Below are 25,155 nucleotides of genomic sequence, written 5' to 3' on the forward strand. Positions count from 1 at the left end.
CTGCATGTGGCAGGGAGTTCCTCCCAGCAGAGTCTTGCCTGGACACCTGAATGTGAGGCATCAGTAGCAGAGGGAGTTCAAAGCACTGGGTCAAAAAAACCCCACCAGACATCAAAAATCTGGCTCAGATCCATCCCTGGCTCTGGGCTGCTGCTTTAAATAGCTCGCATGGCTGAGGTTCATTGCCAGACTGGAAGATGAAGCACATGTGTCCCTGTAATGAGCTGTGGTGTGGAGTGGGGACAGGAGGCAGCTGCTGTCTTCACAGCCCTGCACGGTGTCATGTGAAGTCACCCTGCCGGTGTCTCTGGGTTTCAGGGGTTTAGGAGTGACACACCACCTTCTCTTTGCACCATTCACAGTGACTTGTTACTAAGAATATTTTGTGTGTGCCTGTTCCTCAGGGCTCCCTGCTGTGCTCCCATGGTTTTTTAGGGCATGTTAGGGTGAAGGCAGTGTCGTCCTTGCAGGGGAAGAAGACGCTGGAAGAACAAAGCAGCATCGCAGAGATATGAAGAGTTTTTGTAGAGGAAGGAGAATGGGCCTTGGGAAATAAATTACTGCTGCTAAATGTGCCAAGTTATGGCCAGGTTGTTTTTGATATGCCTAATTGTGTTAATGTTTTCCTGATGCGTTAGCAGACAAGCCCAGGATTTTTCTGCTGTTTACAGCATAGCTAGCTGTCAACTGCTCCTCAACATGAGAGTGGCAATGCCTTACCATTTTTTTTCCTAGAGGTCTTTTCCCTGTTTGCTGATTTGGGGTATCTGCTTATTTTTTTTTTCATTTATCATTGCTGACAATATGACTCCCTTGCCCACCCTTTCGTTGCAGAATCCAGAGGAGCTGCCGGAGGATCGTGCTCACAGGGAGATGATTCCTCATGAAGTCACTGGATCCCCTGCAGAAATCAAATGTGACTTTCCGTTTATCAGACTGAAATCAGAGCCAGCCAGACAGTGAAGCAAGCACAGTGGAGGGGGGACGGCGAAAGATGAAATCCAACCAAGAGCGGAGCAATGAATGCCTGCCACCTAAGAAGCGAGAAATCCCTGCCACCAGCCTGCCTTCGGAGGTGAAGCCGGTCCTGCCAAACGAGAACCACCGTGCAGATAACCTGGCATGGCTCCCCAGCACACCCAGTGGCCAGGGCTGCCTGGGGGGCCGGCACCGGCCCGGGGGCACCTCCTCGGTGGAGGCAGGCTTGCAGCAGGGTTTGCACAAGTCACTGTCTGCAGGGATGGACTATTCCCCGCCGAGTGCGCCCAGGTCCGTTCCAGCCTCTACCACTCTTCCCACGGTGTACTCGCCCGCCCTCTCCCAGTCAGGGACCCCCGTTTCCCCCGTGCAGTACACTCACCTGCAGCACACCTTCCAGTTCGTCGGGCCCCAGTACAGTGGATCGTACACCGGATTCATCCCCTCACAGCTGATTTCCCCAACAGCCAATTCTGCGACCGGCGCCGTGGCAGCGGCCACAGCCGTTGCAACCACTCCATCCCAGCGCTCCCAGCTGGAGGCTTATTCCACTTTGCTGGCAAGCATGAGCGGCTTGAGCCAGCAGGGGCACAAAGTTGAGCCGCACCTGGTTAGGACGCCTGGACTGATCGCTGCTGGGTCTCCTCCACCCACCCAGCAGAACCAGTACGTCCACATTTCCAGCTCTTCCCAGAGCACTGTCAGAAATGTCTCTCCTCCAGCCATCCCAGTCCCCCTGCACCCACATCAGACAGTGATCCCGCACACCCTCACCCTTGGCCCTTCCTCCCAAGTGGTGGTGCAGTACACTGACTCGGGGGGCCACTTTGTCACCAGGGATCCCCCCAAGAAACCCGAGAGCAGCCGGCTGCAGGCGATGCAGGCCAAGGAGGTACTGAATGGCGAGATAGAGAAGAGCCGGAGGTACGGCATTTCGCCTTCTGCCGACATGGGTCTAGTCAAAGCAGGCAATAAACCAACTCCCCATCATTATGAGACCAGGCACGTGGTGGTCCATTCGAGCCCCGCCGAGTATGGCGTGCGGGATTCCTCAGGTGTCCGAGCCTCTGTCATGGTGGTCCCCAACAGCAGCACGCCCACAGCAGACATGGAGGTGCAGCAGGCCGCCAACCGTGAGACCTCTCCTTCAGCCCTCAACGACAAGGGAAGTTTGCACTTAGGAAAGCCAACCCACCGGTCCTACGCCTTGTCTCCACAGCAGGCTCTGGGCCATGAGGGTGTGAAGGCAGTGGCCACGCTGTCCCCTCACACCGTCATTCAGACCACCCACAGCGCCTCCGAGCAACTCCCTGTGGGACTGCCGGCGACAGCTTTCTACACCGGGACCCAGCCGCCGGTGATCGGCTACCTGAGCGGCCAGCAGCAAGCCATCGGCTACCCCAGCAGCCTGCCGCAGCACCTGGTGATCCCGGGCACCCAGTCCCTGCTGATACCGGTCGGCAGCGCGGACGTCGAGCCGTCGGGAGTCACGCCTGCGATTGTCACGTCGTCTCCTCAGTTTGCAGCAGTGCCTCACACGTTTGTCACCACCGCTGTCCCCAAGAGCGAGAACTTCAGCGCAGAGCCCCTCACCACCCAGCCTGCCTACCAGGCCACCATGGTGCAGGCGCAGATCCACCTGCCCGTGGTGCAGTCCATTGCCTCCCCTGCCGCTGCGCCCCCCACGCTGCCCCCTTACTTCATGAAGGGGTCGATCATCCAGCTGGCCAACGGGGAGCTGAAGAAAGTAGAGGACTTGAAAACAGAAGACTTCATACAGAGCGCAGAAATTAGCAACGACCTGAAAATAGACTCCAGCACTGTGGAGAGGATCGAAGACAGCCATAGCCCAGGCATCGCCGTCATACAGTTTGCAGTGGGGGAGCATCGAGCACAGGTAATGGCAACGCATGATGGGCTGGGGAGGTTGGACTGTGATGCATGCTCCGGCCCCCCAGGCCACATCACATCTCGCTTGCTTTGCATCCACTCAGGCTTGGTTCTTCATCCATCTGTGATTCAAACTGCAGGCCAAAAATCATCTCACTCACTCTGCTGGGGAAGCTATCAGGTCGCACTGGTAATAAATGTAGACTCTTGGATATCAAATGGGTCTCTTTTATAGCTGGAGAACTCACAGGAAGACTTAAGTGATTTTTGTGGATTTTGATTAAAATACCAGATAATGTAAGGAGTATGAAAGGTTACATTTTTCATTTTGATAGGTGATTTTTACCATTCACACCAGAAAGGTCATGATAGAATCAGATCAAAACCTGTGCTAAAGAGACAAGAAGGGCACAAGGCATTGAATTTCCATGGATTAAAAACTTGGAGCTGCCTGGGAATGGTTCTCATCCATATAAGTTACTGAAATGCACTACAGAGTTTTTCTGAGGCTTTGCTTGAAGGTGGTTATAACATTGCATGTCTCATGTAAACTCTGTGGTCAAGTGCAATTTGGAAGGTAAAACCATCTAGGTGTCTGGGCAGGCTGTACTTCTGACCTTTGTTTCTCTGTTTGCAAAGCAGGAAGAAAACCTGTAACTTTCCAGAGGTGTCTTTAAGTTGAGAACAAGTGCATATTGATTTGAAAGTGTTATCCTGATGCTGTCCATTTTCTGAGCAATTTAGATTCTGTTGGTTGATGCTGAAAAGTTCAGATGTACAGTGTAGCATTTGGCTTCCTAGAGGTACTTAGTTTAGATAATCCTGTTGCAAATCTTTTTGTTTTGGTGTGAGTGCTGTGAACTCTGCCATCTGCACATCTGATGCTGCAGCCTCAGCGCTGGAGAAGCAGGATGAGAGAGAAGGAGACTGGACACAGGTAGTAACACACCTCAGATTTAGAGGAGAAAAGCAAACAGTGATGGTACCGAGGAGCAGATCACATAGAAAGCTTCTTACAGTCTCAGCAGCCTGTGGCCTGTCCTTCCCCAAGTGTATGTACATGGTGAATCACTGCGTGTGGCATGTCCTCCTTCTCAAGGCAAACAGGCAGGTTCCCTGTGTGGGTTTGTTCATGTATGTGCCTGCATCTGCACAGCTGATTGAAGTCAAGCCTCTAGTGCTTTCTGTATAGAGACTTGATATTTTTCCCCTCTGCTTTACTGTATTTTGGCACATCTCAGGCATCATGGTTAGAGGAACTGTCCTTGGATCAGGACCAGTTACTGTAATTTGCCATGGTGCCTTGAATAATGAGATTTCAAAACTAGCAACCTCACTCTGCAATTTTCATCTTGCTTGCATTTCTCTGCCTGCAGCCAGGCCATCAGTGTCTGCACAGAAGGGGTACGAACGAGCAGGTAGTGTTTGTGTCATGTCTTGGTCACAGCCCTATCAAGGCAGGCAATGGACTGCGGTCCTGGGAAGAGCTGTTCTTTTGCAGGGGGTGGAGTGCCATCCTCTGGCAGACAGGGAGCGAGTCCGAGGCTGTGCAAATCCAGAGCCTGGCACACAGGTCTCACCCAGCAAAGTGTCACCTTACAGAGAAGCCTATCGGGAGCAGGCTGACATCATCACAGCCGAAATACTCTCCAGCTGTGTTTCCCACCGGGGATGCTTCCAGAATGGAGGGCGAGTCACGTAGAGATATGATTAGAAACGGGGGTTTAATTTAGGTTTCCTGCAGATTTCAGGACTTGGGTCTCTTCCCAGATCAGCTGTGTCCCTGCATAGCAGGGACAACTGCTGGTTTTCCTTTGCCTTGGGGAGTGGGGAGAATGAGAGAGAGAGAGATAGAGACTTCAAGCATGTAGAAATGCTCTATGACCTCACCCTTAGCCTGCCGTGACACTCTGGAAGTACTCAGCCTTATTTGCAGGTGTGCAGCAGTCATTACTCCTGAGAAAATTGCCTGTGTGAAGAAGCTTAGTCTTCTCACTGAAAGAGCAGTACTTGGTTGAGCTCCTCTGAGCACTGGCACTGTGGTGCTGCTGTGCTGAAATAGAGCTCTTGACTCTGGATTGCAGGAGGATAGAACTGCATGTGTAGTGCAGCTCCACAAAGTACTGCATTACAGCTGAGTTTCACTTGCATACGTGCTTCTGCAAGGAGGGAGCTTTTCGAGAGGTATTACCAAGGGAGGGTTACTTGTAAAGAGTAAGTGCCATACAAAAATAGTGTTGTTATCATTAGCTTTGACTCACTTACTCCTCCCAGGGATCTCTGGGAAGTCATTATAATATTGATGAATCTGTATTTTCAAGCTCTGTGCAGACAGTAGCTAATTTTCTCACCAGTTGAGGGACAGAGGTAGGAGGTTATTTTCAGCTGAGCATATACCACTGTAATGTAAACAGGGAGGCACCGGGCAGCTGCTCTTGTGTTGTGTCACTGCAAGCCCACAGCTGCCCCTCCCCAACACAGCACTTAGGCAGAAAGGGATCATCTTTCCTCCTTTTCCAGTCCTCCAGTCACCTGGAAAATCCATCCCTCTTCCAGGTATGGAAACCTAGAGGAAAAACAACACACCTGAAGGCCTCAGTAACTGAAATAATTGAACTAACTGTCTTTACCCCTGGAAGGATGCTAGGTTTCCATTTCACAGCATCCGGCTCTGGATTAACAAGTCAAGTTAGTATCAACAGAGCTAGAACCCAAAGTCCAGCTGCTACTGCTCTGCATTCAAGGTGCATTCATATAGACCCATGGATCTACATGTTTTTGGAATTCCTCATATTATTTTTGTAATAGGAATTTCATCATTATTACCTGTCCATCCTTTTGCTGCCAGGAGAACACAGAAGCCAGCAATTCACCTCTCTTGATGTTAAGGTCAAAGCACACAGGCTATACAAAACAAGTTCTCTGAAATGCTACACTTCAGTTTCTAATAATTTCTAAAGTATAGATTAAATGGAAAACATGAGCATACAGTTCTTAATTTTCTTTAAAAAGAACCCCAAACAACAATACAAAACTGGAATCATAAGCACTAGAGATTGGAAAGTCCCATTAGAGCATGCAGTTAGTAGCCCTAACTAGTTTAGTTTAGTGCATATGATTTTAGACCATCATCTAGTTCAGTTTTCTCTTACATCTTTCAATGCACACACAAATGGTTACTTTTTCTTTGAGCTCCTCTTTCATTATCTTGGACACCGTAATAGACACAGAAAGAGATGCTGACTCAGTTCAGTGCTGCAGATGGAGATCTCTCCCAGCCTTCCCCTCATGTGATCTCTGTGTCCCCTGGTCACAGGACAGTAAGTCCTTTTGTCTCCAGTGATGGGTGGCTGTGGTCTGCCCTCATGTTACTGAGTTCTGGGAGTGCAGCAGATGACACAGCTCATGTGATAAAGGCGGCAGCCTGTGCTCTGCTGGACGAGAGGCGGCTTCTCATGAGAAATTACGGGATTGCGTGGCTGCAGAGGGCAGTTCCAGCCCTGCCGGCCTTTGCTATAGTAACGGTGGACTGAATTGGGTAGATGAAGCCCCGGGGGGGTGCCCAGTCAGAACATGTTCTGGAGAGTAGTTCTGTGGCACAAGGTGCTGCCTACAGCCCCAGAAATCCCTTACAGGAAATCCCCTCTTGTGAAGGCTTTGGAGTGCAGGGGGAACATTACAAGTCCTGAAGTTTCTGAATAGGGGAGGTTGTGTGCATGGCACTGCAGAGGCTTCTCTCTGTGAGAAGGAGAGCTTCTCTTCTGTGAATCCACCCAGTTGTTTTTTGGGCCCGAGGAGCCTTTCAGCACCCAAAGCAAGGCCTTCAGTGGAGAGCTCTGCTGCTTAATTGCACATTGTTTCCAGAACTGCTTCCTTCTCTTTGTTTCCAACCTGCCACTCCTAGTTTCATCACATTTTAATAACATTATGGAGAAAAACACTTAATTGGAAAATGTATATTTACATTTATTATAATATTCTTCACGTGAACCACTTTCATTAGGAACCTTTTGCTTTCGTGCTTGTTATTTTGTTTGCAGCAGTGAGGCCCAAGACCAAAGTTTCCTGGGCATTAGATCTTCCAGCCCCTAGTATCTGTATTCCAGCTCCAGCTGGGATTTCTTAAGCTGTCTAAAGTCTGTCTTGCCTATTGAGTTTGGCTGAGAAATGAAAATTACAAAGTTATAGAAAAAATTATAGAAAATTTCAGTTTTCAGTGGCTGCACTGAAGAGTTTTGGCTGCTTTCAGTAGTCAGTTAACAAATATAAATATAAATGTAGCTTGCAATAGAGCCTCAGTATGCTTTGAGAAGAACCAACATGTTTCTTTCTTACTTTATCCTCTTACTAGCAGGTAGGAAAGTTCCAAATTTCCTTCTCTCCTATAATAATTGTGGCAAAATACTAGGGTGTCGGGGGAAAGCTTTTAAAATAAGGGGGTTTGTGTTTTAATGCAGTGAGCAGAAAAAAATTTATGGGGGTGTTTTAACTGAACTTTCACACTTCAAAGGTCTTTAACTTGTTTTTAGAGGATGGTTGCCTCCAATCCTTCCTTAGCTGAATCCAGAAGCAGACAGATAAAACAGGGCTTGATAATCCATGAGGGAGCCCATTTCAAATCAAAAGTGGTACATGCACAGTGTGACCAGATTGTGAGGATTCTAGCATTCCATCATCTGTGGTGTTGTTCATGATCACCACCACTAATTCTGGTAACTGTTTCAGTGATCAACCCTTCAGGCAAGTGTTTGGGATACTACATTTAAAAAAAAAAAAAGCATAATGTGTGGTGGAAGTGGGTTGACATTAAGACGAACTTGTGTTTGTGTTGGTGAGGATGATGCACACAACCAAATATGATTCCCACAGATACAAATATCTTTTGACAAGGATGGAAAAGTAGAAAAGGAAAGGGGAAAAGAATGCAACAGGCAAGCAGGAAGAAAAAAAGAGGTGAGAAAAAGCAATATAAAGGAGAAAGCTGTGTCCACCAGATGATCCATGCCTGGAGACAGCCTGCAGTTCTTGTGCAGAAAGCAGTTTCCATGTAAGTCCATGGGAGATGCTAGATACTCAGCACTTCTGATTAGACTCCAGTTAAACTGAGATGCGTATGTATGGAATAGGATCTCAAGCTCTGGCCAAATATTTCTGCAAACCCTGAATCTGGAGTGTTTCTATCCAGTGACATAAAGGGATGGGGCTTTCATGGTTACCTCACCCCACTTTCTCCATAGTTTGAGCTTAAACCAGGGCTTGAGTCAGATCAATTTCCACTGTTGCAGTGTGTGTAGTTTGACTGTTGGCAAATAGTTCTGGTTGAAAAAGGTTTAAGATGACGAAAATTGATGTAGTATTTTACACTTCTTGAAATTCCTTGTACAGTGGCTTACTGTGTTGGGCAGGTGGAGTGGCAGGATAATGGATGCAGTGTTATCTGCTGGCCTAGTTGCAGAAGAGCATAGCATATATTTATAGACTCAATTAGGCTTTTTTCAACAGAAGGGTTGATTTTTTTTCAGCAGGAGTTGGCTGCTAGTGCATGGCATACACGTAGTCAGAGGCACCATCAACATCCAGTGGAAATCATTGGTTTCCTGGTTCTGTAGCATCTATCTCTGACCTGTCAGACATTCCTGAGCAAGTCTTCTTGCCCAGAAGGGCTGTAGAGCTGGTGGGGTGTGAGAGGCACTACCGGGAGCCCTGCTTGCAAGAAGGGCAGCTGTGGGGGTGGCAGTGCTAGCAGAGAAGGGACAGGGCTGCTGGGGGCAGTGCTTCCATAGAGTCCAACCTCTTCTGTGAGACCATGCAACTTCATCTCAAGGTTCACACTTAACATTATGAACAGATGTGTTGGAACACTGGAGTGCACTGTGCATCTCAAGCTGCTTCTGTGTCAAAATGCATTTTTAATGGTGTGACAGTGTTACTCATTCCCAGAGGTGAGAGGTGGTTTCACAAGCCTGCTGTGATGTTCTTAAGTGGTCCTGGAGAGGGAAGACTCTCCAGGCAGCTTTTATGGTCTATGCCTGCTGTACGGCTCAGAAATGAGGTGAGCATGTGTATTCAGCTGACCTACCCTTTTGCCCCTACCAAATGAGGGTTACACCATCAGAGTGGGATCCTGCCCCCATGCCTGAGAAGAGCTCCAGAGGACATTGAGACCATGGGAGAAGAGCAGTGGGTTTCTGTCTTCAGCACAAGCCAGCCTCTTACAGCTGCAGACCTCACTGGTGTGACAGGCAGCAGTTAAAAACACGTGCCAAGTTTTCAAGAAGTATTAGTCAGAATTTCCTCCTCTCTTTGTTAGTGTGCTGAGGGAGGGGGGCAGCCCCATGAGCTGAGAATCACATGAGTCCACATCAAGTGTTTGAGCCTGCTGAGAGTGCTGGACTGCTACCACGTGCAAAGATAAGTAGCCATTTTTATCATGTTTTTATCAGGTGTTTTTTATCATGTTGGGACCTCAAGGCCCAGCATTTGCAAGGTCAAGGAGCAGGGGGAACCCGCTGCTGGTCTGTTCAGGCCATGGCAGCTCCCCACAGATAGTTAGGTAGGATTCCTAACCAGATGTGTCTTTAAAGTGGAGTGAAGCAGAGGGAAAGGGAACATGGTGCAGAAGAGGAGACAGTGCCGGAACCGCAGGAGGAGTAGGAGGGACAACCACCTCCCTGAGGAAGTGCAGGAGATAAACTCTGTAGCAGAGTGGAAGACCAGGTGTGAGAAGGGAAGAAACTGGACTGGTAACAGATTGCTGGGGGAAGGCAGGCTCTCACTTGCTGTTCTTAATGGCTACAACTCTGTATGTGCTCATGGCCTTCCCCTGGCAGAGTACCTTCATCCTTTCACGCTGCTTAGTGAGTGCTTGTTCAGACAGAGGTCAGGATGACATTCCTGTGATCATTTAGGAAATCATATGTCAGAACTGAGAGCTTTTCTTGAGCCATCCTCTGGTTGGAAAGGGTCTTTAGATTTGAATTACAGGTTCTAGGTACCACAAGGGGATGGTAGGAAACAGTTGGCCAGACACTAAAGCTGTTTTAACTCTTACACCTGTCTGAATGGCTGGATAAAGGTAAAGCTTGATTCCTGCTGAAGTTTGTGCTATGAAATACTGAGCTCAGAGAAAGTATTAAGAGCTGGTGTGAAGTCTGGTGACCAATATTCTGATTTTGCAGAAACTGAATATTGCCTTTGCAGTTCCAGCTCTATCCCTTTCCCCTGTGGCAAGCACTGCACATGTGTGAGGGCTCATGGAGTGATCTCATGCTCTCCCCTCTCTCTCCCTCTGTCTCCCTATGTTGTCCTGTCTCTTTCTGCAGGTCAGCGTGGAAGTCTTGGTAGAATATCCTTTTTTTGTATTTGGACAAGGCTGGTCATCCTGCTGCCCTGAAAGAACCAACCAGCTCTTTGATTTGCCATGCTCCAAACTCTCAGTGGGGGACGTCTGCATATCGCTCACACTCAAGAACCTGAAGAATGGCTCTATTAAAAAGGGCCAGCCCATGGACTCAGCTAGTATCTTGCTGAAGCATTCAAAGAATGACAGTCTAGCTGGAAGTAGACACAGGTATGCGGAGCAGGAAAATGGGATTAATCAGGGAAGCGCACAGATGTTAGCTGAGAACGGTGAACTGAAGTTTCCGGACAAAATAGGATTGCCTGCAGCACCTTTGCTCACCAAAACAGAACCCAGCAAGCCCCCAGCAACAAGGAAGAGGAGGTGGTCAGCCCCCGAAACACGAAAACTAGAGAAATCAGAAGAGGAGCCACCTTTGACTCTTCCCAAGCCTTCTTTTATTCCTCAGGAGGTTAAGATTTGCATTGAAGGTCGATCCAACGTAGGAAAGTAAAAGTTGTTTGGGGAAAGGAAATTAGGCTATCCCTTGTCATTTTTATCCAGATTACTGTACTGTAGACTAAATAACCCAGTATTTACATGTTATCATCTTATTTTAGGTTTATGTTATAACCTTGTTGTTATAGTTGCAGCTGGTATTATGCAGGAGACTGGTGCATATGTTTTTCCACAAGTGTTTGTCGGTGACTAGGTTTATCGAGAGTTACAGAAGGGGCAGTATCTGCTTCACACACCCTTAGTGGAAATGAATGTGTTGTCATGGCTCCTGTTTTCTAACACCTCGTGTAGGACAGGGTCCAGCTGTGATTTTGTTTCCTTTTTGTCACTGTTTTTTTTTTTTTTTTTTGGTGTTTGTTTTGTTGTTCTGGTTCCTGTTCTAGTTTTTTTGGGGGGGAGGTGAGGAGAAGGGAACTGTAGCAGAGGTGTGTGTCAAATGTGGGGTGCATGTGCGTGTATGTGTGTGGATGCGTGCCAGGCCCCAGGGCAGGACGGCCAGGCTCTGGCGGGTTGGTAAATGAGGTTTCCTCACCCCAGGTGGATGCTGAGGACCCAATCCTTGGGTGTGTTACTGAAAAGGATCAGACAGTCTCTGATGTTTTCAACAACAAGCCAACTCTTACTCAAGGCTCTGCTATATATATATATATATATATATATATATGTGTGTGTGTGTGTGTGTGTGTGTATATATATATATATATATATATATATATATAATTTGTGTGTGTGTATATGTATATATATATTTTTCCCCCATGGGGTCTGACTGCACTGATTTTTATTCCTCAAGCAAACTGCCACACCACATTTCCTTTCTGCTTGCTAGTGCAGTTCCATTGCCCGGAGTCAGCGACGACGAGGCTGTACGGACCCTCGCGCCGGTCGCCCTGCAGGGTTTCCCTTGAGGGCGGGGGGTGTGTGTGTGTGTGTGTGTGTGGCATGGGTGTGTGTGGGTGTGCGAGGAAGCCTCTGGCTCTGCAGATGTGCCTGGCTCAAGCTCACTCCTGTTTCTGTGCAGTGTTAGACAAATCAACCGGGTTATGCCATTGACATTTGCTTCCACAAGGTAGACGCAGACTGCCCCTTTGAGATCACAGGCATCCATCGTTTGCAGTTAGGTTGCAAATCTTTGTCTTTAACTCTAGTACTGGTTTTAGTTCATGGTTATGGACAACTGGTGCCACTTCTTTCAAATTGCGGTGTGTGACACAGGAATCCGCTGTTGAAGATGAACCTAGAATGTCTTTAAGCACTTAAAATGCTGTTCACACTTTATTGCTGAGCATCCTGGTCTAACACTCAGTACGTACTGTATATCACTTTAACCTGCTTGGAAAGCAACAACAACAAACAAACAAATCTCTTCAACACTGTAACTACATGCAACTATGTAAAGTTTTCTCACAGGCAAGATGCTGAAAGTTTTAATGTGGTTTCAAAGGGATGAATGTGAATTATTGAACTAGTATGTGACAGTCATTGTCCACAAAGGACTACTTATTAGGAGGCACTTTTTAAACTTTAATGCTTGAGAAAGAGTTAAAGGCATATGCGAGCTGACATAATAAAAAAAAATAAGATAAAGGAGAAAGGAAAGAGGAAAAATCATTGTCCAGTGTTTTTGAAAAAGATGGACTTTAAAGAATCTTGCAATTTGCACATCTTGAGTTTATCATTTGTGTGGTATTCCTGCAGTTTTTACCTAATAATGTTGTGGGGTGGGGGGGTCTGAAAGAGCATAAACAAATGTAGCAATTACTCACTAACCTGCCTACGCTCTAGGCCATTTCATAGGGTTACGTTCCTTTCAGAGTTCATTTTCGGTCTTTCTACCTTATCGGCCACACAGAACCAGGTCCTACCGGGACACCTCTGAGAATTTTTCTTCAGACTTGCTGAGAGAGTTTTCCAGAAAAAAAAACATTTCTATAAGTAAGCAAGGTGTTTGTTTGTTTTGAAAACAAACCTATTGTTATTTTATTTTTTTATTATTATTATTATTTGTTATTTTAATTGCATTGTTTTCCATTGGAAAGGCGACATTTCAGGAGTTTGGTATAAACCAAGTAGAAGTGGGGGATTCATGCATTCAGTCTTTTCTTTCCCCAGGTAGGGCCGGATCCTCTGAGGTGCTGTGCACCCAACCTCCTGCACAAGCCTCGGGGAGGTACCAGTGGGATTTCAGTGGGATCGCACTCGGGCCCTCTGTGAGCATGCGTTCGTGTCGTCATTTTTGGTTGGCGAGTTCACATCCTTCAGGTAGTTTTGAAGAAGCTGTACTCATAGGGAGAACAGGAAATCAAAGTCTGTCGTTAGAAACACAGTAACCTAAAGTGAACAAATTTATTTAAAGTCTTGTTTTCCCTCTCCCCTGAAATACAGTGCTTTTCTTTGAGAGAAGAAATGTTAACCCCAAACCCCATCTTTGACTTTTGTTACTTGTTACTTGAAATTTAGCTCACACCAGACCTAATTGTTTTTATACCATATTCTGGGGTGCACCAAAAAGTTGAAATATGTTTAAAATAGCTTGAAACTTTTTTTGAATTTCCTTGAATTTTATTAACCTCTCGGCAGGCTACCAAATAGCTGAGTGGGTTTCTTCTCACAATCACACAGCTTAGTTAGTGCTTATTTGTTAATATTTCTGCTCAGAGAAGTTGCTTAATCTTCCATATACTCTGCTCAGGGCACTTGCAATTTATTGTTTCATTTTGTTTCCTGTTTTTTTTTTTTTTTTTTTAAGCTTTGATGGTAAAGGAATAGAAAGAATTACAGATTTTAGTTCACAGTCTTACCACTATTTCTGTACTTCACGTGTACTTAGAAAAAAAGAAATCTCAAGTAAAACCATACGCATACACATTTGTGGTCAATAAGGAAGCAGGGGCTATTAAACTGACTGGATCTATTCAACTAACACTAAAAAAAAATAATAATAAAATACATTTGGAGCAATAGGAATGTATTAGTTCTGTGCTTGTATTTCAGACTGAGGACTTCTGAAATAACTGGTTCTTTCCAAGCAATGTCCCCTTCCGTGCTTTAGCTTTTGTAGGATGTGCAATACTTTACGTGCCAACTTAGACTCACCTGTGCGGTGTTAGCTAGATCTCATACCCACTTCTGATTTCCCCTGGTTATGTCTCTTAAATTCTTTCTTTCTGCCTTTCTACCTGCCCCCCAACCCCCACCCCAATTAATAATTCCCTCCCTGTCCTCCCCCCTCCAAAAACTCACACCATATTAAGGGTAGAAGATCCCTTGTCCTGGGAAACATGAACCCTTTTTGTATTTGTTGTTTAAAGAGATCCAGGAAGAAAAAAAAAGAAAGGCAAAAAAAGAGATGCATTCATGTCTACATGGCATCCAGGCAGAGGGTGACACTCAACCATATGGCTGAGTGCCACTTTCTGCCTGGACACACGCACACAAGCTGGCTCCCACTGGGGCCAAGTCCTTTGCAAGGCAGGGCTTTGCCTCTCCCTCTGGCACTGAGCATCCCTTGCAGTGTAGCCCCAGGCCCAGGAGTGCCATCGATCCCCAGGGCAGGTGCAAAACACCACTTGTAAGCACGGGGATGCTGAGGTGAAGCCAAAGGAGGAGCCTCTGCCTCTGCTCTGCATGGCAGCCGCTTTGCAATAGTAACTAACAGCAGATTTCTTTTTGTCTCTTTGTTTCTTTCCTTTTGTAGCAGGCCTCTTTAGTTTACAACAAAATGAATACAATCACCAAGAAATTAGTCAGGGCAAAGAAAAATAAAACAAGAACCTCTTTATAGGGATTTCTAAAAAAAAAAAAAAACTATTTGTCTGTCTGTCTATCTATCTATCTATCTATCTATCTATCTATCTATCTATCTATCTATCTATATAAAGTGACTGTTCCTTATAGCATCTAACTTAGGCATTGTTTCAGTTTGTCTGGGCCGCATTGTGGGGAATTTGAGTTTGATGTCACTTACCTTGAGTCGTCTGGTCGAGACCCGAATTGGAGTCGCTGTTGACCTATTTTACCATTTTGTACCTTGCCCTTAGGCTTGCTTTCCCTCGAAGATGCAGACCTCGGGAGGAGGGGAGGGACACACGTTCCTTTTTTCATTCCTTTAATTCCTTTGTCCCTTTGTTCCTGTCGTTCCTGTCATTTTCTCAGCATGGGGAAGTGACATCACTACTCTTGTTTCCCTTAAATCAAGGAACATTTAGAAACCTTTCACACCTTTTACTCAGGGATGGGGCTGGTGTATGTGTGGTACACTGATGTGACCAGAAGCAGCACTTTTACTGCTCCGGAGTAGGGATGTACAATGTTACAGACAAGTTTGGATTTCCTGCATCTCATGGTTTTAAACTTTGTAGATCTCATTTAGATTGCAATACAAAAGCAGCAGGCTCAGCATGAACTGTAGCTGTTGGTTATAATGAAAATACACTCTCTGCAGAGATTTATATTACTTTAAAGTGTGTTGCCAGTAGTAAAAAGGAAATGGTGAATTTCTGTTAATTCTTGCAACTGCTTAAAGAAAAAGAAAAAAAGCCTGCGTCAAGGAGACTGAATTCTCAATCTTTGTAAACACTAATAGTGTTGTTTCAGGGTGGCTCTTGGTGCAATGCTCTGTGTGTCATGGGACCCAGTTCTGCAAACATTTATACATGTGCCCATGGGAGGTCTGGGCTGGCCAGCAAAGGCTGCTCAGGGCTCACTGTAAAGCTCATGTATAAATCTTTGTGAAATTGAAGTGTGGTTCAATTAGGGCCAGATCTTGACGCTAATTGGGCAGCTGGAAAAATGTCCGGGTTGACCAGGGCAGAAGCCTTGGGCAGGTGGAGGGGATTTGGTCCATTGAAGCACTTCTGCTGTCCCAGAAACTTGACAAATGGCAGAATGGGATATGCACTTGTACAGTTTCCATTTCTTCCCTCCCCATCATCACAGGTAGCAGCAGAGTCCACTGTGGGCTCTGGCCAGTGCTGATGTGAAAAGCAAGGGGAACGTACCACCAGAGTGGAGGCAGTAATTTCCTTTTCTCTGGTTTTTCCAACCCTCCCACTCTCCCAAATCTTGTAATACATAGCAAAATGAGAATTTGTTGATGCAGATATGCATATGTGCACACACACCCCCAGGCAGAAGTGTCTGTTTGCACACCAAGAAGTTACGTGTGCATTTTTTTACGTGTATGCCTACATGTCCACTTGATTCCCTGTCCTGAGGACAGCCTTGCTTTGTGCCCATAGGGAAATTCCAAACGCGTTGCACACCTCTACTCCAGAGTTCAATTTCTTTTACATAGACGACCTCGCTTCAGATGTGTTACCTTTACTGATAGGATCTTTTCTTGTAGCACTATACCTTGTGGGAATATTTTTTGATGTAAACCTAATTTGAGAAGCTTATTAAAAATAGAAACTTTTTTTGAAGCACTCACATTGAGGAGTACAGGTAATGTTTTAAAAAATTGCACAAAAGAAAAATGAATGTTGGAATGATTCATTCAGTGTTTGAAAAAGAGATGGCTCTGTTTGAACAGTGAGTTTCATACCTTGTTTGTAAAAAAAAAGTTTTTAAATACAAAAGCAGAGAAAGGTTGAAAGTTACATGTTTTTTGTATATAGAAAATGTCATGTCTAGATGATCTGATTTGTATTGGCTCTGGCCAGGAAGAATTATTACTTAAAAGGCTCTTAAAGAACAACTGTGCTTAATTTTCTGTTCATATTACATGGGTTCCATTTCTAGGGAATGGAGTCACACTGTTTATTCCTGTGCTGAAAATATACCTTGGAGCAGCAATTCCTGAGTGCAGCTACCGGGCACTTCGAAGGGTGGCTACTGTGCAAAATGAGAGTCTCACTCTCCAGTTGTATTTTGGCTTTAAGTCTCTTCCACCTGCGCTGAGGGAGCCCCTGGCAGCCCAGAGGTCAAGGCTGGTTTCGAGGGAGGCTTTGGCTGTGCCCTGGCAGGCAAGGCTTGGCTGCCCCGACTGTGGGGACCCTGCTGGTGCTGGCAGCCCTCAGGCTGAGAGCTGCTGCCAGCTGAGCACAGCCTGCGTAGTTTCCACCTGAGGCCTTTTGGTCCCATTTTTTTCTCTCTCTGGGGATGCTGTTCCACATTTTTTCAGCACTTCCTTGTCCAGATGAAATCCAAAGAGTACAACCCTGAGCTAGAAGTGCTTGTAACAAGGTATTCTTGCCCAGCACTAGCAGCAGAATGGTATCCAAGGCGGCTCAGCCTTCCAGCCCGTCACTGCCCGGCTCTCCCACTGCTGCTGCCAGAGCGCCAGGAACAGTCACACGGTTCCAGTGATGGTCTTGAGCAATGGCGAGACTGATGTTTTTCAAAAGCCAAAAGGAGAGGATCCTGAAGCAGTTTCTGAAGAGAGGATCCTTTTCCTGTCCAAAGATAGAGCTGGGCAGCTGGCAGCTGGAGGCAGGGTGGAGAGGGCAAAGTTTCAGGCTGCTTCCATCCCCCTCCCCGGAGGTGACCCAAGCTTCGGTTCCCGCAGGCACAGGGGGTGGGAATGCTTGCCCTGTGCAAGTGACCCCCAGGCACTCAGAAACCAGCCCCAGTTGTGTTACGGTGAAGTGCATTCAGCCAACAGGTAGTATTTATACAATAACCGTCTCTAAGGTTTCCATAGGTTTTTTCTTGTTGTTAGCTGAAAGGACGCAAGTCTTCCACTGAGGATTTTATGGAGGCTTCATCCAAGGTTGTTTCTTTTTTGTTAGTTTCTATTTTGAGCAGTTAAAGCTCCTGAGCCCTTTCCCTTGACCACGCAGTAGGTGTGCATTGGAAGTGTTGTTTGCAGCGAGTGGAGTCACTTGTTGAAGCTGTCCTTGCTGTATCACAGGATTGGTGAGGGCAGAAGCTTCAGAACCCAGACCCTCAGCCAGGGTGGAGCCAGGGTGGGGCCACTGGCTCTGCAGGCAGTGCGGGTCTGCCCTTTCACACTGCTGGCAAGGGGATTCCACCCTGGCATTTGCTTTAAAAGTCCAGGACCCAGGTACTCTCCCGTTGAACAAGCTCTGCAGAATTCTTGTTCCAGTCCACCGGGTTTGGATCTGGGCAGCTGAGGGCAAAAATGGGCCAGGGGTGGCTGCAGGTGGCTCAGATGGGCAGGCGCTTCGTGGTTACTAATCTGGTAAGGCATAGATGCAACTCTTCACGACAGTCAGCTAATGTTGAAACTCACTAATGTATGTATTTGCTCTTTTTTTTTTTTTTTTTTTTTTTAATAATGTATTAACTTGTTGAACACTGTTCTTTTTGCAGTGTTACAAAAGTGGGGGTGGGGGAATTTCCCAACCATTTTCAGTTTGGGTGAGCTACTGAAATCCATTTTGTACTAGCTATGTCACCACTCCCGGCAGCAGCTGGCAGCGGCGCTTGGCCGAGCCGGGGTCAGGTCCAGCCATTCAACATCAGTAGTTTTTAAAGTAAGTTTTTTTTAAATTGTCTAGTATTACTAATGAGGGTTGTTGCAAATCACACTTCCAGTGTCGTTCCTAGTGTAGGCCCAGTAAAAGGGATATCACAGCTTTGTGTTGGGGAGAAATTGAGCTGACATGGCCAGTACAAAGGAGAAAATAGGGAGGGAATAACGTTTTGCACCTTATTGAAAAGAGGAGAAGATTTTAAGTGCATACAGACATAGTTAAGAGCTTTTATTGTGACAGGAGAACTTTTTTCCATATGCGTGCATACTCTCTGTAATTCCAGTGTAAAATATTGTACTTGCACTAGCTTTTTTAAAACAAATATTAAAAAATGGAAGAATTCATATTCTATTTTCTAATGGTGGTGTGTCTATTTGTAGGATACACTCGCGTCTGTTTATTGAATTTTATGGTCCCTTTCTTTGATGGTGCTTGCAGGTTTTCTAGGTAGAAATTATTTCATTATTATAATAAAACAATGTTTGATTCAAAATTTGAACAAAATTGTTTTAAAGAAATTGTCTGTATACCAGTACAAGTTTATTGTTTCAGTATACTCGTACTAATAAAATAACAGTGCCAATTGCAAATGTGTGTTTTGTCTTTTATGACTGTAGGGCAGAGAGCTTTCCTAGGGACATAATTTGCCCAATTTAATTCCCTGACCCATCCTTCCCCAGCCCTGCCCTAGCAATGCATTTGAGAGCATTGGCTTTTCTTTGCAACAATGCCCAAAGGCACCTCTACCCTCCCACCCATGGCCATAAAACAGTCTGCAGCCCATCAGGGTGAAGCTCTTTATTGCATAACAAAATCTTGGGAACAGTTGGGATGATTGGGCCACGCATATGGGGATGCCACAGCAGAGGGAAGGGGGGCAGCGCTCTCATCACCATCTCAGCAGGGCTGAGCAGGGCAGCAAAACACTGAAAGCCCATCAGCTTTTTGGCCAATGACACAGAAGCACTTCACAGTTTTCACAGGCAACACCAGGGAGTTCTGGACTCCAAACTGCTGATTTATGTATGAAAACTTTAGCCAGCTAACACTGGGTCAAATAAATGTTGGGGAGGGCTCACTTAAGCATCTGGGTGACCACAAATGAAGTTAAGGCTGCAGCGGGTGGTCTGTCCTGAGTGCAGAGCTGTGCCAGCATCTGCTCGAGACATGCTTCAAGCCTGCTGCCCCTGGCAGCTCTCAGCCCACAGGGAAGGGCTGGCCCTCTCCCACCTGCTGGCATTGGCTGCTGTGGAGGAAAAACTCCTGTTCTTGGGCCTTGGCTTTTTTTTTTTTCTCCCCTCTCTTCTACGTAAGGCCAAATCTGGCACTGGTTGCAAAAGCCCTCCTGGCTCCAAAAGAGAAGTTTTGGTGTAAAACTGGTATTAGCAACTAGACAGCAACATCCCCCAGTGGGGGATGTGAGATGGTGATGGGCAGACACTGTACATGCAGTGGCAGAAAGCTGCAGCAACAAGTCTGTCACGAGAGTGGACTTCAACAGGTAGAAAGTAGGGAGTGCTTGGTTTAGAAATGCTTCAAACTCTCACTGTGTCCTTGACTGAAAGCACCTGGTCCAACACAGTGGGGCTTGGCCAACAGCTGCCACGTTTCTCCTTTGGCCCATCCTTTCTACCCCTGCTATTGACTAGCTGAAAGAAGAGACAGGCACATTTTATATGGGAAAAGCTCACCCAAAGGCAAACAGAGGCTTCTGGGTCCTGCTTACAACTCTCTGTATTTACAGAGTGTCCTCATCCTACATTCAACCCCACCATGCCCTAAGGGAGAAGAAAGCTTCACCAAAGCACAGCTGAAGCCCCTGCCCCATAGCCAATGGGGACTGGCTGTTCCAATGAGCAGATGCGAATGTGTTTCTCCCAGAGAAGGGAGACCTCTGTGGCTTGTTTTGCACCTGTCAGGATGCTGGCTCAAGGCCCATCTCCTTTGCAACTGTTCACACCTACTACGAAGCGTCCACGTGCACAATGCACTCCTCACAGCCACCACAGAGTCACTGGGGAGTGAGCAAGGCCAGCATGGTTTTGCTCCTGTGCCGAGCCCTTCCCTCCCAAGGAGAGTTCTGGTAAGCAGGCTCTGTGGGCAGGAGCCCACCCTGCAAAATGTGCTGCAGCAAGGCAACCCCAGAGCAGCACTGGGAGCACCAGGGGGAGCTCAGCAGGGATTGTTTAATGATGTAATGTTGCTCCCCATTTGTAGGTCTTTGGTATGTTAAGCTGCACCCCTGTGGAGCCAGTGGGAGCCTCAACACTGCTCTTGGGAGCTCAACAATTGCCTGGCTGGGGGAAGAAGGCATGGCCCTGGCCTAGAGTACATGCTGTCACAATCACAGCATTCCTCTGGACAGGATGGGGTTGGGGTGTAGGGTTAAAGAAGACCTGGTTATGCAGAATCACTCAACATTAAGCATTATTAAGCACTTACAAATTTCATTTCCCACAAAAGGACACCAAGTAACAAAGAACCCAGTTAGATGTGCAGGTGAGGTAGATCCACAAATGGCACATGGCATTTGTCAGTGGTTGTGGTCTTGACTTGGACCATCCTGCCAGACAAAGTGTGTGTTCCTCGGTTCCCTGTGGGAGTGGCAGCAGGCTTGAGCAGGGTATGGGACCTGGAGCTAGGTGAAGATCAGGACAATGACTGCAGCACAAGAACAGGTGTTAAAGGGGGACTCAAGCGCTTTTTTTTTTTTTTTTTTGTATTTTCCAGCCTGTCTAAGAGCTGCACATGTACATTGTCAATGACGAGCACTGACATAGCTAAGGGTTATTCCTGAACAAAATTCACATATAACTGGGTGAGATGCAGACGTGCCACCAGTTCAGCCTTTCTGCATCTCATTTCTCTCTCCTGCTCACTTTTGAAGAGGAGAAAACAAAAGAAAATATGCTGCTTATCAAAAAAATGGTAAGACCTGCTATTCAGAAAACCAAATAGGTAACATCAAAACTTTATCAGTCACCATTCATGGCATCAATGTCATTCACAGCCTGAAGAATTCTGGGGACAGCCTAAGAATAGCCTGTCCCTCTCGTGTTAGCCACTGATCAGAGGTATGTGCAGGAGGGGAAGGAAAGGAGGTGGAAGAGTTTGCCACATTTGTAGAGAGGCAGCCTCCCATTGCCCCCAGCACCTGCCCTTCGGAAAAGAAACTGTTTTGAGGCCATCATGAAGCTGCTTGGTTTGGTGTGTGCATGATCTTTTAAAAAAATGTTTACAAATATATATTTTTTCTTATATGCATATGTATTTCTTAAATTCCACTTAGAAATGTAGCTAAAAAAAGTAGAAAAGCGCTAGTGAGAGTGGGCATGAGACCAGCAGAGTGCTGCAATTCCCACATGTAAAGGCACCAGTGTGGAGACATGCCTGTGGTCAGGCCTGGGCCATGGTGGTCCAACCCCACTCCTGACAGAGATGTCCATTTGCTTCCCCTTTACATCATGTAAACAGAGGAACAGCATTGTCCCACAGCTGTACTGATGCAGAGAGGTCACACTGCCCCTGCTCTGTGCCTAGTGCAGCTGAGAGCAGTAGGTGGGTGGCCCGTGGCACCTTTCTATGGTAAAGAAGCCTGGCATTCTCTTAACATGATGCTTCCAGGCTGGAGGGAACAGAGATCAGGGCCTGGATTCACAGGGCCTGCTTCTCTTCTGCATTCCTTTATGATATGTGGGCAAGACAAATGGTCCTTGCAGCCAGCACAAGCACAACCTGTGCTCACATCAAGGCCCTCATCCTCTTCCAAAGCAGAGGAAGAGGTCATCCCACAATTAAAAAGTACATCCTACATGTTAAATGGAAGACATTTAAAATACCAGGCAATTTAGAAGATACCCTGTGCTTTTTCTAATGTGCACAACACACTTAAAAATCACCAGGGATCAGCTTGTGGCCTGAATTTGCTTCTCAGCATGGCCAATTGTACCAGTCCTTGTGACTGGGCTTCTTGAGTAGTCCAGCATATGAGTTTAATTCTAGAGTTTCTCTTTGCTATTCCTTTTCCTACAGATCACTTTTTTGCTTTTCAAAGGAAGCTTGGCCTCTTTCCACAGATGTCTACAGGAGGGGAAAGTAAGAGTCTGAAGTACTGAAGTAACATTAGCTGCATTATGATCTCAACAGTTTAAAGTAAGTGGCCAAGGATTATTAATTCACTGGTGCTCACTTTTATATAATTTATCATATCAAGCTACTGTGGTATTCATGTGAATGCAACATGTATTTCCAAAGAAATTTTCATTGTGATTTATCAATTAATTATCAGGCCATTATACTTTACTGAGGTGTTACCCAGAGTCTCAAACCTTTAGAGCAAGTGCTTTAACTCTATCTCAGCCTGACAGTGTCTTGCAATCAACCAGGCTGTTCTGCCAAAAGCTCTCTCTTGCTTTACATGATGTCAAAGACTGCAAAGGAGTGGTACCACATAACCAGAAGGCAATTCAATCCCTCTGACCTTCTCCACCTAGCCACAGACAATGCACAGCATTTTTACATCTTTGCTAAATGGGTTTGAGCAGGCAAGGGAACAGGGAGGGCTACAAAGAATCATCCCCTCTTGTCAGCGTTACAGTTGCTGAGTTTCAATGTCTTAAAAATCTGTTCCCAGAGAACAGGTAAAAGCAGGAAACCCAGGTAATTCAATAACTGCACTTATGATAAAGCAGGCAAGCTCTGAAAAGTGATCACCTGAATGATCTCCTCACATGGGGGCAGGGGGGCCAGCATGGTTTTGCTACATTCAGTGCCCACTTCTCTGAAGGGATAAGTCCATTGAACAGGGAGGTTCAAGTAAGAACATCAGCCCTGTGAACTGAAAGCGACAGAGATCTTGCATTTTTAGCATCACATATCACCAGCAGCCAGGCCTCATCTACCATCCACCTCTGACATTTTGCAGGCTGGCAGCTGTGCCATAACATCCATTCTTTAGTCAGAGAAAAGATGAAGAGAATTTGAGGGTTTTTTTATTTCTCCATGCAATTCCTTGCATCTTTTTTTCTCCCAGCCTGCAATTTCTGAAAGGTGCACTGCCAGAAAATGGTGGTAGCTGACAGGTCAGTCTTAGAAAAGGGAATGTGTGAATGTGTGCAGGCGTTAACAGCCATGTCTGTACAAGCCAATTCCTTGTTAACTGAGGTTTCAGCAGCTATTTATCAGAGGGGGCAAAAAAACAAGTGAAGAAATGATTAAAAAATAAAATAGGCACAACGATAAAATATGAGGCTATTGAATTCTGATGGCACTGTGTTAATGTGCATGACCTTCCCCTTCCAAATCCCAGCCATAGCCAATGGCTATAACATTGCCATTCTGAGAGAGAGAGAGGGAAGTTAGCCACTAACACAACATGGAGGAGAAAGCAAAGAGCAGCCCTTCCTGCTCTTCTCCCCCAGCCCTCTCTCCAGGCCCCCAGGCCTCGGCTAGGAGAAGACCTCATTGTGCTGCTGGGTGACCCGGATAAACGTCGTCCTCTTGCTCAGTTCCTTGAGTTTGGCAGCTCCCACATAGGTGCAGGTGGAGCGCAGCCCGCCGAGGATGTCCAGGATGGTGTGTTCCACATCCCCTTTGTATGGTACCTCCACAGTCTTGCCCTCTGAAGCCCTGGAGAAGAGATCAGTCACTGCATTCATCTGGTTGCAAAACATTGAGTGTTTATGATGGAGCAATGTGGAGCTTAACTCTGCAGGCTGCAGTTTACAAACAGGCCCCCAGCTTTACTGCTTGCTGCTTGGTGCTGCTTGGTGCTCTCAAGCACTGAAACACCTCAGCTCCACTCACAACAAACACTGAGAAGTTGAAGCAGACAGATCTTGTAGATGCTCCAATATCCCATGACTTTATTTACAGATCTGCCCCTTCCTCCCCTCTACCATCTGGCTACAAGCAAGTGGAACTTACAGCTTTATTGAAAAGTTAATTTGACTGTGAGAGCTGCAAGCTTTAAAGTGTAAGGAATGGCCAGACTCAAACAGAGAAATGCTGGAGCTGTTTGGCTCCACCCAACACAGCTCTACAGAGGCTTCACAGCCCCTGGGCTCTGTCCTGCGTTACTGATTAGACACAGGTGGAAGTGCTCTGCCTCTCCTACCAGTGTGATTCCCCAGAGCTCACAGGGAGTGGGAAACCTGTTACAGAAACCTGCAACACAGCTGTCCCTTGAAGCTAGAAGGTGATCTAGCACAATCTAGCCAGGCAAAAAGGGCAGAAAAATACCAGTGCTGTGAATACTATCGAGTGCTGGTGCATGCCAGCACAGACTGCACTGCTCCCAAAAAGCACAACAGGAGATGGAAGAATCCAGGCAAATACCTTACACTCCTCCTCCAGCTTTCTCCAGCCCATGTTTAGCAATCCCTTCTGTAGCAGAGACCCTTAATCAGCACCTGATCCCACTATACTTTACGGTAAGCTTGTTCTGCCTGGCACACTGGCTCTTCTGGGAATGCAAGCCTCGGAAATGGAGGGTGGAGGGAAGAGGAGATGCTTTCCTTTTGCCTACAAAATGGAGGCAGAAATCATGGCAGCAGTCTGTCACTGTTCTAAATGTGGCTTTATTTGCTTCTTCCTTAAAAAAGTTTCCAGGGGATAGTACAAGAAAGGGCATGCCTGTTTGTGGGCTCCATTTGTGAATCATTAACAACAGCAACAGCTGCTATGTGGAGGTACTTCAGTGTAAGCCTGGCTATATTTCATCCTGTTAGTTTAAATGTGGGGTCACAGCCCTAGGGAAACAATAAAGGCAAAGTGTTGATATACTATGTGAGTAAGGAGCCATGATTAATCTCCCTACATATGATGAGCAATTGACTCTTTCTTGAAACTCTTAAATAAACACTGCAGTGAGTGGCCAATGGAAGATGGACGTGCCACTGGCATCTCGCAGACTGCACACGGCTTAGGGGTCTGTTGTATGGCCTGCACTGCCGGGAGTTCCCAGGCTTCTACTTTCAGCTCCAGTGCCAG

At 46.4% G+C, this 25,155-nt stretch overlaps 2 protein-coding genes across 45 annotated transcripts in view; one reads left to right on the forward strand and one right to left on the reverse strand.

Moving 5' to 3' along the window:
* The window catches only part of ATXN1 (ataxin 1), a 367,337-nt gene extending 348,582 nt beyond the window's left edge, over positions 1 to 18,755 (forward strand). For all 42 annotated transcript variants that reach the window (XM_085573523.1, XM_077785675.2, XM_085573522.1 and 39 more), the window contains 2 exons: positions 835 to 2,875; positions 10,191 to 18,755. In XM_085573523.1, coding sequence (XP_085429649.1) covers positions 995 to 2,875; positions 10,191 to 10,721 — 2,412 coding nt within the window. In that variant the 5' untranslated portion in view covers positions 835 to 994 and the 3' untranslated portion in view covers positions 10,722 to 18,755. The remainder of the gene's footprint in view (positions 1 to 834; positions 2,876 to 10,190) is intronic.
* A 193-nt stretch (positions 18,756 to 18,948) lies between these two features.
* Positions 18,949 to 25,155, reverse strand: part of GMPR (guanosine monophosphate reductase) — a 41,244-nt gene continuing 35,037 nt past the window's right edge. For all 3 annotated transcript variants that reach the window (XM_021553200.4, XM_085573556.1, XM_085573555.1), the window contains one exon: positions 18,949 to 23,793. In XM_021553200.4, the coding sequence (XP_021408875.1) occupies positions 23,613 to 23,793 (181 nt within the window). In that variant the 3' untranslated portion in view covers positions 18,949 to 23,612. The remainder of the gene's footprint in view (positions 23,794 to 25,155) is intronic.

The sequence above is a fragment of the Lonchura striata genome, chromosome 2 (assembly GCF_050655825.1).
Source record: "Lonchura striata isolate lonStrDom1 chromosome 2, ASM5065582v1, whole genome shotgun sequence".
Lineage (NCBI taxonomy): Eukaryota > Metazoa > Chordata > Aves > Passeriformes > Estrildidae > Lonchura > Lonchura striata.